General features: G+C 38.7%; 1 protein-coding gene across 4 annotated transcripts in view; it reads right to left on the bottom strand.

The window, feature by feature from the left end:
- Positions 1-69: 69 nt before the first annotated feature.
- TAF1 (TATA-box binding protein associated factor 1) overlaps positions 70-12,885 on the bottom strand; it is a 32,660-nt gene continuing 19,844 nt past the window's right edge. For 2 of the 4 annotated variants that reach the window (XM_035541371.2, XM_035541369.2), the window contains exons 29-39: positions 11,570-11,747; positions 10,043-10,110; positions 9,550-9,672; positions 8,377-8,469; positions 8,217-8,301; positions 7,633-7,700; positions 7,435-7,551; positions 3,548-3,646; positions 3,119-3,269; positions 2,178-2,355; positions 70-1,035 (exon numbers count right to left, since the gene is read on the bottom strand). In XM_035541371.2, the coding sequence (XP_035397264.1) occupies positions 819-1,035; positions 2,178-2,355; positions 3,119-3,269; positions 3,548-3,646; positions 7,435-7,551; positions 7,633-7,700; positions 8,217-8,301; positions 8,377-8,469; positions 9,550-9,672; positions 10,043-10,110; positions 11,570-11,747 (1,377 nt within the window). In that variant the 3' untranslated portion in view covers positions 70-818. The remainder of the gene's footprint in view (positions 1,036-2,177; positions 2,356-3,118; positions 3,270-3,547; positions 3,647-7,434; positions 7,552-7,632; positions 7,701-8,216; positions 8,302-8,376; positions 8,470-9,549; positions 9,673-10,042; positions 10,111-11,569; positions 11,748-12,885) is intronic. The other 2 variants (XM_035541372.2, XM_035541370.2) reach the window with 1 other exon arrangement.

Consider the following 12,885-nt stretch of genomic DNA (forward strand, 5'->3'; position numbering starts at 1 on the left):
CAGCCTCAGCCCCAGCCCCAACAGCCCCAAGAGATGTGGGGGGTGAAGCAGCAATAAAAGGAACAACGCTTAACAGCTTCTGGAGTTTTATTTACATGGCTCGAGCCGGCAGTGCAACAGCGGGGCTCTGTACACAGTCTTTGTTTTCGGAGGGCTAAAAATAAAGAGGCTCGCTCCCAGGAATAATGAGAGCTATTTTTAGAACACAAGTAGCCTGGGAACTGCTGAAGACTCAAATTAGCAAAGTCTGATTTTCTGGGACTAATTGCAACTTAGAAAAAAAAAAATAGGGCAGCTGTTCACTGAAGTACTCAAGGCAGTTAAGCAATTACCAAAACCAGCCTGGGATAAGTTGTTAGCGCATTCATATTGTGATCCCAAACAAAAGCTTTCCCTTTAAGATACAAGAAATGTTTTGTAATAGTTTATCAAAACAACAGCATGAATTTTACTCAGAGCAACCATTTTTTTCCCCTGATGAACAATGCATGAATCCACCAGGGTAGTATTTACGATAAATTATTTTACATCTATTAAAAATGAAGAACAAATTCATGAAGTCTTCATCTGGATTCTAGAACTACGAAAGGGCACAACAACCCAATACTTCAGCAGGACATGCTTGTCTAAAGATCATTCTTCACCACATACTTACTCAGCCTCACGTTCTATAACTGATTAAAATATATAAAAAGGCTGCTTCTTGTTAACACAGTCTGCACCACATTGTTCCTTGTACCAAACCGGGACAATAGAAACACTGGAGCCAAGAGCAGCCCGAGATGACCATCATCTCAGGGAAAAGGATTTTCCTTAGGTTATTCATCTGAGTCCAGGTCACTGTCTCCTGCAATGGAATGAAAATCTTCACTGTCTTCCTCATCCTCAGACAGATGGACCTGACTTAATACGCTTGGTCCACAACGCTGTTCCTCTTCTTCTTCCTCTTCTTCAGAGATCTCGTATCCTCCAATACTGCTGAAACTAGTATCTCTTGTGTTGGATTTTGGGTCTGGTTCTTCATAGCTGCCATAGCTAGGAGAAATGATATACTCTTATTACACCATAATTTCAAATCAGCTATTGATGTCAGCAATTCTCCATTTAACTTCTATCTAACTTCTGTAAAAGGTCCCTGGCCTTAGGTCCTTGTGGAACACTTGGAACCACCGAGTACTTTAATTCTGTCCATGGCCAGTTTTTTAAAAATAAAAAACAGTTCTCATGAACAATTCTCTACTGGCATCCTCACCCCCCTCTGATATACTCAGGGTAGGAAAAGCAACTGATTGCTCCAAAACCTTCCATCTGTCACCATTACTGGAGACAAAAAGGCAGACAGCATAACAATCACCACCAGAGCAGAGCCCCTTCACATCCTCTCCAGCCTCTTCTGCTGGCTGTTGTCAAGGTACTGGGCTGGACAGATCATTTGCCTGACCCAGCATAACTAGTCTTAAGAGCAGGTCTTGATCATCTCTGATCACAGATGGACAGAGCTTGTCCATATAATTATCTTAGGCAAATATCAGTAACAGCATTAAGGTACTGAATTCCATGAGTAAAAAACAAACAGAATCTAATGCTAATATGTTACAGAACAGCCAAACAGGGAAAAGTCAGTCAGTACTTTCTCAAGACAATGCAGAAAATAAAGCTGTCCTTGTCATTTTCTAAGAATGGAACTCCTTCCAAAATACAGAATATGCATATTCCTATTATTTTGGACATGCACATTCCTTTCAAGGAAGGAAATACTTAATTCTTAGAGGAAAAAAACAAACAAACATGAAATTAATCAGTTAATCGGCTAGATCACCTTTTAACTTCAAAGGCATCTCAGTTTCTGAGACAATCTATAAAAAGCTTTATTTGCATTGCTTTCAAAAAACACTATGGAAGTTATTTAACTCACAAGAAAAAAAAAAACACAATTATTTTAGTTTTAATTTAATTTAAACTAAGTTTTTTTCATTAGAGAGTCTAACAGCAAAACCAAAGTTCTGTCAATAAGTGGTAAATTGCAATTATGGCTGCAACATTAAAACCAGTGACAGAATAACTTAAAAAACAAGATATTCTTCAGCTTTTCATGATAAACACTTCAGAAACCTTTAAGAGAACAGATTTTGTTTTGAAGAAAGAATTACTGTAACAAGATTCTCAGCTCTAATTACCTGATATTACTGTCCTCCATAACCTGAGATGTCTCCCCACCATCACCTTCATAAGACATCATGCTTTCTTCATTGTCCATGCCCATTCGCGTGTTCTCTTGGAGAACATGAGGTTGTTTAGGTCTCACTGGATTGGTCTCCACATCTGAATCACTGCCACTCTCACTCAGTTGGATAGCTGTGTAATAAACAGACATTTGGTCATAAATCAACAGGTTTGTTCTGTCAGTTACATACCCGTTGTCTTTCTGGAAAGGATACAATATTGACTGTAAGGAATGTATGCAAAGCAGTTTATTGAAAATGTACTAGAAATGGTATCTGGGAGGTCATACCCATTTCTGACATTCAGAAACAACCTAATTACCCCCACTACTCAAAAGGCCTGGTCTACTTGTCAGTTCTGAACAATTCTCCACCACCATCCCCTAATAATTTTCAGATGCCACCTCAAAATACTACCATATGCTATCCTGCATGGCAACTTCTTTTGTAGAACAGGGAAACAATGTGAAGAACCTTCACACTCCTCTTCCAGTTCTCGATAACTTTGTCCACACTGTTTCATACCAAAATAAATGTTGCGCTTTAACTAAACTCTGCCCAATTCTATTGTGCACACCAAAGCATTGTCCCGCCTTTTCTGAACCATGTGCAAATTCACCATGAGATACATTTGACCAGATCTCAACTCTTTCTTCTGTATCCATACTCAAAACACTGCCGTTCCACTTTGGTTTGAGTTCCATTTATGTGTTTTTTTGTTTCATCTTGCCCTTTCACTCTTCCTTTATGACTACTAGACCACATGGCCTACATATCCCTATTTTGCTTTCTGCTCTCTGCTGTATGTCTTTGTGATGGTAAGGAAAGAAGATTAGCTGGGTTTGTGAATGACCGGTTCCTATTCAACTTTTTTTTATATAACAAAGGAAACATACACGAGAAAGGATTATCTCCTTCTTCATCACTCCCATCATCATCATCCTCTCCATCTGACATGAGCAAGTCTTCATAAAGGACACTGGCCTGAGGCTGCTGGGCTGATCCTTCTTCTTCATCAGCAAGGTCACCATCTGCATCTTCAACTTCCTAGGTCATACAGGACAGGGACAATGAAGATCAAACAACATATAAACTACTGCCACTTCCAGCACATGCCTACTATTTATCATACAGTTCCCTCCGAAGTATTCTCTCGCTTCATAACGCTAACATTTAACACTACATTTGAGTGTCTAGCTATTGCTATGAATACTGCTGTCTTTCAGGGTGCCAGACACGGAAGACAACCCTTATTCTATGGAGACTTCCACCACAAGGACACAAGTCAACACATAGACTGGCTGGGTTTCTGGAAATATACTCACTGGGGCTGGAGTCTTAGGTTTCCCATCATCATCCTCATCAAACCCTTCAATATCTACGTCAGAGTCTTCCTCGCCCAGCCTACCTCGCCCCTGGCGCATCTGAATGGGGAACACAAATAGCAATACCATTGAGGAAGGTGCTATTCGACACAAGCCAAAGGGTATGACGGACATCCAGACCACAATGATGGGTAGGGAAACAAGCGAGGTGGGAGGGTAGGGGGAAGTATTTATTTATCTCACTCTCAGAGCAAGGATCCTCTCTCTTTATTCCAAGATCAGAGAGCACACAGTCTCCACACACTTTTACCTGATGTGCTCATCTGTGAAAAGGAAATTTCCAGCCTTAAAAGTGTCCAAGTTCTTTGTTTACCTAGCCTATTTCTGGAAAGGATCACTAGATCTTAAAAAGTGAATGTTTTCGTGGGATATTTTCAAAACGGACAGCAGTTTCCAACACATTTTCTCCTGCCCTTCTCTTCCGTTCTCCCCCAGTCACCATGAGTACAAGTTAGAGAGGACATGCAGATTGTGTCCTAAAGACTTTAAACTGGAAATCTATAGAAAACTTGAAGAACTTCCAAATCTAGAAGGCATTCTCAAAGCCACAGACAACCAAAATAATAAATGGAACCATTCATATTCAATCTCTATTGGTCTGGATTGCTTAGAATAGCTTTCCATGTCTTTATGGTAACAACTTCGAACTCACGGCCCTCCTCACCTCCTTTCTCCTCCTTATCATTTATTTTCATGCCTGTATTACTTTATCTCCTTCTGCTAGTCCTTCTCCTCTAACATACCTTTTTTTTTCTTGTTTAATACAGAGTAAACACTAAGAAAAATATTCTATGGTTATTGTAACCACTTCATCTGTGGTGATTTAACACCTCTAACCTGTCAGCTTTTTTTCTTTTTCAATGAGAATGTATCTATAGTGGCAGCCTAGAACTATCTCTTCCCAAGTGTTTGTACAGATTCTAATCATCACTGGATGAAACCACAGTAAGCTAATTATCATCCTCCGGAACTGTAGGATATACTTCACCATTCCCCTATTCAGAATCAATAAGAGATTGCATATTAGCACTCCGCAGTGTGAGTCACCAGGTTTCTACTCCCAGAAGTAGTGAAGCAAACAAATACCTGGCCTCAGGCAGATTCTTTTGCAGCATCAAATTTCCCAGTGCTCTTTACATATTTGCTTTCCCATCAGAGCACTCAAAATGAAGGAAGTTACATAGCTTTTGAAACAGGTTCCCTTTTCTGCTTGGGAAGCCTGCTGATTTTTGTCACCTGTTTCCTACCAAGTAGTTGCTTCCTTTCAGTAATTTGCTTATACAACCCAACTCTCCAAGCACATGAAAAAATGGAGGATTCTGAGTTCCTCGCTTCTCTGGGGTTGTTAAAGGAGTGTCCATAACGGGCAAATTGCTCTTATCTTGACAGACTGAAGCATCATGTGCCATACTGAGGGAAGGGTTGGTGTCATATAAATGAGGTGGCCAACACATGGAAACAGGACATATAATGTTCTCAGGCACTGAAGTGGCATTAAAATAATATCTAGAGAGGCAAGACTGGGATTTCAGAACCAAATGCAAAATGCATTTGTTTGGCACAGTGTTTATATTACTACACACTGGTTCAACAAAATAAACATTTAACCTTAAAAGATCGAAGATGATAAAACGCAATGGCTCTCAACCTCAGGTTTGAAGTTTGCCAAATAGCAGATTTTAAAATGGAAGGCAGTACTTCTATGCGGTGCAGTCCGGCAGAGACCAAAATTGTAAATGGACTCCAAAAGGATTAGATAGGTTTATAGAGAATAGGCCTCTCTGCAGCTCATAAAGACAATGGTCCAGACGCAACTCCAGTTTAAGGTGCCTGAGCTGCCAATTGCCAGGAAGGCTTCACTGTAAGAAGAATCACCACCGTACCTTTGCATCCACTTACTTCTGGTCCCTGCCAGGGACAGAAGACTTGATTACATCAACCTTTGGTTTGACTCAGTATGGCCCTTTTTATGTTTCTACAATGGAAGTGGTGTAACCACAAACACTGTTATCGGAACTGGAAAAAAATACTTTATCACGTATTGAAATAGCAGAGCTTCAACTTTCAATCAATTCTGTGTAAATCACTGTCTCAAGATTCCCTAAAACTAACACAAGAGGTAAACAGGGGTTTGGATAAAGTGCTCTAAAAGCCTGTAGTTTGCATTCAATTTGACCTTCGAACAGTTAACGAGGAACTACAGATTAGGATTTTGATGAAATGCCCTTTTAAATACACAGTTTAAATATCATGACAATCCTAGTACTGTTAAGAGCAGAAGCAATACCATTTAAATTAGGCAAAACAGGTTTCCTAAGAATTTAAACAGACATGTAAACCATAGGCAGCTCCCTACTTGCTGTATTTGCTTTTTTATGTCCTGGACTCCAGCTCCTGAAGACACATATGGGGAGATAAGTATTAGTCATCACAACTACATTTGAACGAAAGCCAAGCAACCATCAGCAGACCTGCCATCTGTGACAAGTTTGGGAGTGTAGGAAGCAGGAATGCACCTTCAGCCAAGAAGCACGGGGAAAGGGTGGCCATCAGATGACAAGTTCAGGGGAGGCGCTTGCTTCAGCAAGCAGAGAGAAGGAGCTCTCAGAGAAGGAGCAGGAGAAAAGACAACTAATAACCAATTCACTGCTCAGGCCTCTCTTCCTCTCCTGATCACCAGCTTGGAAAAAAATCAGAACAGATAACACTGCTCGTGGGAAGGAAACCATCAGACAGAGAGAAGAATGATATTTTAGTCCCCGTTTCTCTGAGGCATTGGGATAGTTCTCCATTCTATTTAATCTTGGTTGAAATGCATCAGTATTGTTTCAACAACTAGTCTCCAAAGACTCCATTGCTGCCTGGCACCTCCCATTGTCAAGGAGGTCTCTTTCTGTGTCACTCAGTTTCAGTATTCCCACCCCATTAAATGAATCATCATTTCTAGCAATTTCTTTCTAGCTTATTGAATGGCATTTGTTTTGTTTGTTTTTGTTGGTGACAGTGGGTTATGTTTGTTTTTTTTTTTTTTTTTGTGTGTGTTTGTTTGTTTTGGTGGGAAAGGATGGTTACATTAAATATTGCCCACAAATTTTAGACTGCTATCCCGGCTCCAGCCATGTAACATTTGTGTATGTATTGCCTACACAAATTTTAAACTTGTTTTTCTTAAAACTAATCTTCATAGGTCCTTAAATTGTTCTTGAACATCAAGACCTTCTTTTTTGCTCTGACTTAACTAAAATTAAATGCAGCTTTCCAGATGTAATCACACCAGACATGCACAGAACAGAAAAATTAGTCATCCACAGTTGGTGTGTACAGAATAACTACAAAGAAAGCTTTGCTCTGTCTTCCTACACTGGGTATACAACATCAGATTTTCATCATTCAGATATTAGCAGACCAATCTTTCAGGGCTTCTGAACTTCAACAGTTTTTCCGAAGAAACAAAAGACGCCTCAGACACTAGGATGACATTCCCTGAACTGTTTCCTAATTTATCAGGCAAATTCCAAATCAAAGAAGCGGTAAACATTTTCAGCAATAAGAATTTAAGTTCCCCTTGATACTGCAAAGGCAATTTTGTTTTTCAGGAATGAGTCGGTCATTCCAAGAGAAAGAAAATTTTTACTGATGTTTTTAAAAAACAGCCAAACAGCCCAAGTCAAGAATAAGAAGTAAAGAAAAAAAAAAAGCCTAAAAGATAAACTTCAGACTTTGAGAAGAGTAAACAAGAAGCACCTCAAGATCAAATATCCTGGAAACCGAAACTTAAAAACAAAGAAACAAACAAACAAAAAAGAAAACTTTGCATGGTCACTTGCCTGTGGAGTATAGGGACCAGGGGTCATAGGATCAAGACTTTCCAGATCTGCCTCCTCTAGCGCTGCTTCCTTAGCAGTAGAGATGTCTCTCTCAAGTTGAGTCAGGTGCTCATCGTACTAAGAATGAAGAAGTTTGCTAAGGTTACAGAACAGAAAACTCAAACATACAAAAATATTACAATAGACTTGTCCACATACCTCAGCTAAAGTCTGATAACAGATGTTTACGATCTCCTGGGCTGTTTTTGTGTACTGACTGTCTGGCCCTGTAGTAATAAACAAATCTCTTTATGCATTCTGACATTTGCTCAGTGCCAGCTGGTGAGACAGAAAGACTGTTTTTGGTTACACAGCTCTGATAAGACAGGTCCCCAAATCCCACCACTTTCTGATTTAAGGAGAAACATAAGGCAGGGTTCACATTCCGCTAACAAAGAGCAACCAGTTTGTTCCAGCATTAAAAATATTATTTGGGAAAGTTGTACCATGTCAGCTTCAAGTAAATTCCCAGAAACAAATCACTGAAAGAGAAATGTGTAGTGCACAAGCAGGAAATCCTTCCGAAATGTAACTGCCCCAAATCCACAGAGCAAAATAGTAAATAAGGCACCACGTGACAGCAAAAATGTTACTGTTTAAGCATCTCCTTTCTCAGCAAGAAAGGAAAGCAACAATCAAGCTCAGGATTCGTAGCTTCAGGCTTTGACAACACTACAGAATAGGTGCTCAGATGTATTCATTTAAGGACGGAAGAAGGCTGGAGCCTTATTTTCACCACCTACCATTGTACTTAATGCTGTTGGCAAGGATGAGGTTAACATCATCCAGGAAAGTCTCTCTGTTCTGGTACTTGTGTTTGGAGATATTCTGCAAGAGATTGTCACCCAGTAGGTAATCAAGTCTAAACATTTCTCAAGTGCCTGCTCAGTTCAAGCTACACACCTTGCAGATGGTCTCTAGATCCATTGGATTAGCAATGACCTTGTAATAATCAGGAACAAACTTTTTATTAACTGGATGATGAAACGGCCAAGACTGAAAGAAAGAAAAAAGACAAGGTTAGAAAGTTTCCATGTAAATTTTATTTCAGTTTGAGCTACGAATTTCATAAAGCAAGTCTCCAGAACAGATTAACATTCAAAATGTACAGGAAGTATTTATCACATGGCATCTTGAATCCAGTAATTTAACTTCAGGGGGGACACAGAATAAAAATATACTAGTTGGAACTAGTAACTAGTTTAACTAGGCCTGTTGATACCTGTTTGATAGTGTAATACATAATACAAAATAATAATCATACAAAACATTTTTCTATTTACTATCACTGTTTCTTCCACAATATAACTAGAGTGCTCAGCAAGAACAATCACTGTACAGTAAACAAACAAACTTAGATCTAATCTCACAACGGGGGGCTATAAATAGTTTGTACAGCTCAGTATGGTATGATGGCACATGAAAACTCTAAAATCTTTCTCTAAACATCAGAAATTAAATGAACAGAGAATGGAAACAACAAAATATTAAAGGGAACTGGCATTCAGACTAACCACTAGTCTCTTGCTTTTTACTCCATTCAAACAGAGTATAACATCATAGATAAATCAGTTTTATTGGTTGAAGTGCTTTTTTTTTTTCTTTTTTACTAACGAACTAGTACAACACTGGGTGGAGTTGATCAATGAGAAATCAGCTTGTGTTTGGTTTGCACCTGAAAACTGCACAGAGTGCTTTGCAATCTACAAAGCAAGTGCTCCAATCAGTAGAGAAAAATGTGTTTTACAGTGAAAACTGTTAATGAAAGACAGTGACTTTCTACTAATGACAGGTCGACATAGGCATTATTAAGGAGTAGGAGCAGCAGGAAAAAGGACAGGAACCCAGCTTTCACTTCTGGTCCGTTACTCCAGTGAATGGGGTCAGTACAGGAATGTCTGCCAGTCAGAAAATCACAGGCCAGCACCCTGACACAGCACCTTTTTTTTTTTTTTTTTTTACAGCGCATTAACAGCCACAAGATGTATATTCCACCGCGATACACATCCACTAGACTATAATCAGAATATTTTGCATATCACACGCACACACACGCATTCTACTTAAGCTACATACATCTGGAACTGCCATCATCTTTTGAGTGACAATGTTATCCAAAATGAAGGAAAAGGCCACTTGGTCATCATCATCCAGGAGGGGATTAATTGCTTTTTCTAATCGAGCCAGTTTATCTTCCTTCTGCAATAGAAAAACGGACTGCCAATGACTGACCCTAGATTAATAACTGTCAATATCAGAACAATGTTACAAAGAGATTCCCGTCCACCTTTTTATGAAGGCCCTTGTAATTAAGAGAGGGTAACAACCTAGATATAAGCCTGCGCACAAGATAAAGTAACTAGAGTAACGAATGAACAACTATTTTTTGAGAGACTCCAACAGGAACTGTTTAAAACTGTAAAAATTCAAATATGCCTTATGAAAAACAAAGTTCCCTTATTGTCTCCTTTTTAAAGCCCTGTTTTTTGCCCACTCATGTCCTCTATCCTCAACCACATTGACCACCCCTCCCTCTCCACTCTGATCGCAGCTCATTCACAGGACTTGCCTCTTTTAGCTTTTCATCGCACAGGTCCAGCATGGACTGAGATATTTGAGTCAGCGAGTGCTTTGGCCCTGCAAACACACAGCAAGTCCAGTGAGACAACTCTGGCCCTGATGGAAGCTTTTAGAACCCAAAAGAAGAAGAATAAGAGAACACCAAACCACATCAATGAATACATTCTGATAATGTAATATTTCAAAGTATTAGGAAGACCAACAATAAGAATTAACCAGTAATGCTTAGGAGTAAAGGTTATATTTCTATTGCAGTTAGGAGTCAACTCTTAAATATATTCTCAATATGCATAATTACTGAAGTTTAGAATGGGTTTTATGGCAGGAAACAGTTATGTGTAGCAAATATTTCCACTTCTGGTATACATTTTATTAAGTTTTAGAAACCATATGGGAAAGCGGCTGTGGCTATGGAAGACTGGCCACTAAGCCCTCCAACTCTTCTGAGCTTTCAGAGTATAAACCTTAAGATGTCTGTTTGTTTCATTAAAACCAGTCAGCAGAGCAGAACTGTTGAGGAAAGCAAGATGGACATTCAAGGAATACTCAGAAAACCACAGATATTTAAATAATTTAATGATTCCTCAGACAAAAAAAAAAAAGTATTTGCAACAGAACTATGAAAAAATCTCTGTAATTAGGATAAAACAGGGACTTAGCTGTCAAAAATAATGACAAGGAAGCAGTAAAGGCACAAAACCAATGCTGTTAGTATCACCCTGACTGCTGTGCAGCCCAGAGAGAGACTCAACACAGCTGGGAGATTTTTAGCTGCCAAATGAATACTTTTTGGACAAAGACTTTTCTATCAGCAGTTAGAATACAGTTGATCTATAGTTGCTCAATGAATCGGCACTTTTTCCCAGCAGCTGCATGCTCTACTGCAGAATCTACGCTTCTATTTTTTTTAAGCTAGTTTTCTGACCTTCCCAAATAGGGAAAAATTGCAACTAAGAACCAAAAAATGCAAAATCATTACAGTAAGCTCTACTCAGAGCTGCATGTTCTAAGGCAATGGCTCCAAAAGGCATGAATTTCTACTCAAAGATTCAGTGTTTGCTTTACTAAAGCATAATACTGAGAAAATAAATTCAATAGTATCTCCCCAGCAATCCACGTCTTCAAAGAAGGATGCTCATAACAGCCTACTGAAAATCATGCTTTGTTTAGCTTCACCCTATATTAAGGGGATATGCAGAACCTTGCTTCAGTGCAGTCTGACTTAACGCATGCACCGATTTCTTCGGTCATTGGTAGGTCTATTAGCTGAACTTCAATTACTACATAACAGTCATTATTTAGATAATAATTTAGATTTTTTTCAGCGATGGAGTCCACTTTCTTATTTATGAATTAGTCCATTGACATTTACGAAGTCCTTCAGGTATATGTGGAAAACGTTATTTACTGTTGTCATCTGACAGTTACCTTATTCTGCTTTTTCTCTTGCTCTCATTATTTCTAAAAGTAAAAGCGTTAGCAGAAGCAGACTTCCCCTGCATTGTTAATAGCCTACCATTGTATGTCGCACTGTTCTTCACAATTAGTTCCAGGTGTTCTCTGAACTCTTCCCGTGATGGGTATTGCCGCTTACGAACATTCTCACGCAATGTCTGCAAATCCATAGGCCGAGTAATAATCTTATAATAATCTTTGACAACTTTTGGATTTACTGGCGTGTGGAAGGGATATGTCTGAGGATGAAAAGAGAAAAAGGAACGCTTATTAACATAGTACTAGCACAGTTAATCTCAGTTTAACTTGCATAGTTGAACAGGTACTAACGTATAAAGCTTTTACGCAATCACTTCTTTAATTGCACCAAGGAAAATATGATGAGCTCAGCTCCATGGTGGCTATCATTTTTTTCTACAAAATGTTCTTTAATACCATTAAAAGAAGTATTCTCAGATGAAATTTTTGGTTATGGATAACAGTATTCAAGAACCCAAACCTTTAAATTCTCATTTCAACACAAATCTTCACTTTAACCTTTTGATTTTGCAAATTTATGGTAAAATCTGGAGTAAGAAACAGAGAAGCACTCTTAACAGCTTTTGCCAGTGCCACACACATAAAAAGCAGTCCGTATTGCTACAAAGAGTGCTGTACATTTTTTCTAGTTTTGTTGAAAAAACACATCCCAGGTTTTGAATGTGTATCCATACGAACTATTCAACACTATTTTCTGATATGGACATTTGCATCTCAAAAAGATTCTGAGGTGAAATAAATTATGAAGTAACACAATAGAACTGGAATAAAGTTGTCCTCCAATAAACAGACAAAGATGTGTTAGTTTCTTAGCAATTTGTTTTCATTGATTATGCTACCTTAATGTGAATTGCTCATACGTAAGCAAGCTTTATTCTTGTATTTTGAAAGAATTTGCTTGTCCTTATAAATGAAAACTTAATTCCCTTAATGTGAAACAAATGTAAGCCCACCTACTGACATTCAGAAATCAGTGTTTTTTCTGTAGGTGGAAGACTGCAACATAAGTTGCATTTATCAACAAGATTTACAGTGTTCCTGTTAAGCATACGTGGTAAATCAACGCTGAGAACTATTTTCTGTCGACTGCAGGATAAATCAACATGCTCATAATAGCAGAGAGCAATCTGAAAAACGTACAAAGTTCTGAGGAAAAGCTATTTCCCAAATCTTCAAATGACGCAGAAAGATAAAGCAAATACATGATTCTTTCTGTGCTAAAACACCACAACCACTTTCACAAAGCTCAAAGGCCTTACCTAGTAAACAGCTGAGACAACCTACATGGTTTAGTTTTCCCAAACACCACTTGCAATAGAGTAACACAGAAAACTGGGA

The sequence above is a fragment of the Cygnus atratus genome, chromosome 13 (assembly GCF_013377495.2).
Source record: "Cygnus atratus isolate AKBS03 ecotype Queensland, Australia chromosome 13, CAtr_DNAZoo_HiC_assembly, whole genome shotgun sequence".
Classification (NCBI taxonomy): domain Eukaryota; kingdom Metazoa; phylum Chordata; class Aves; order Anseriformes; family Anatidae; genus Cygnus; species Cygnus atratus.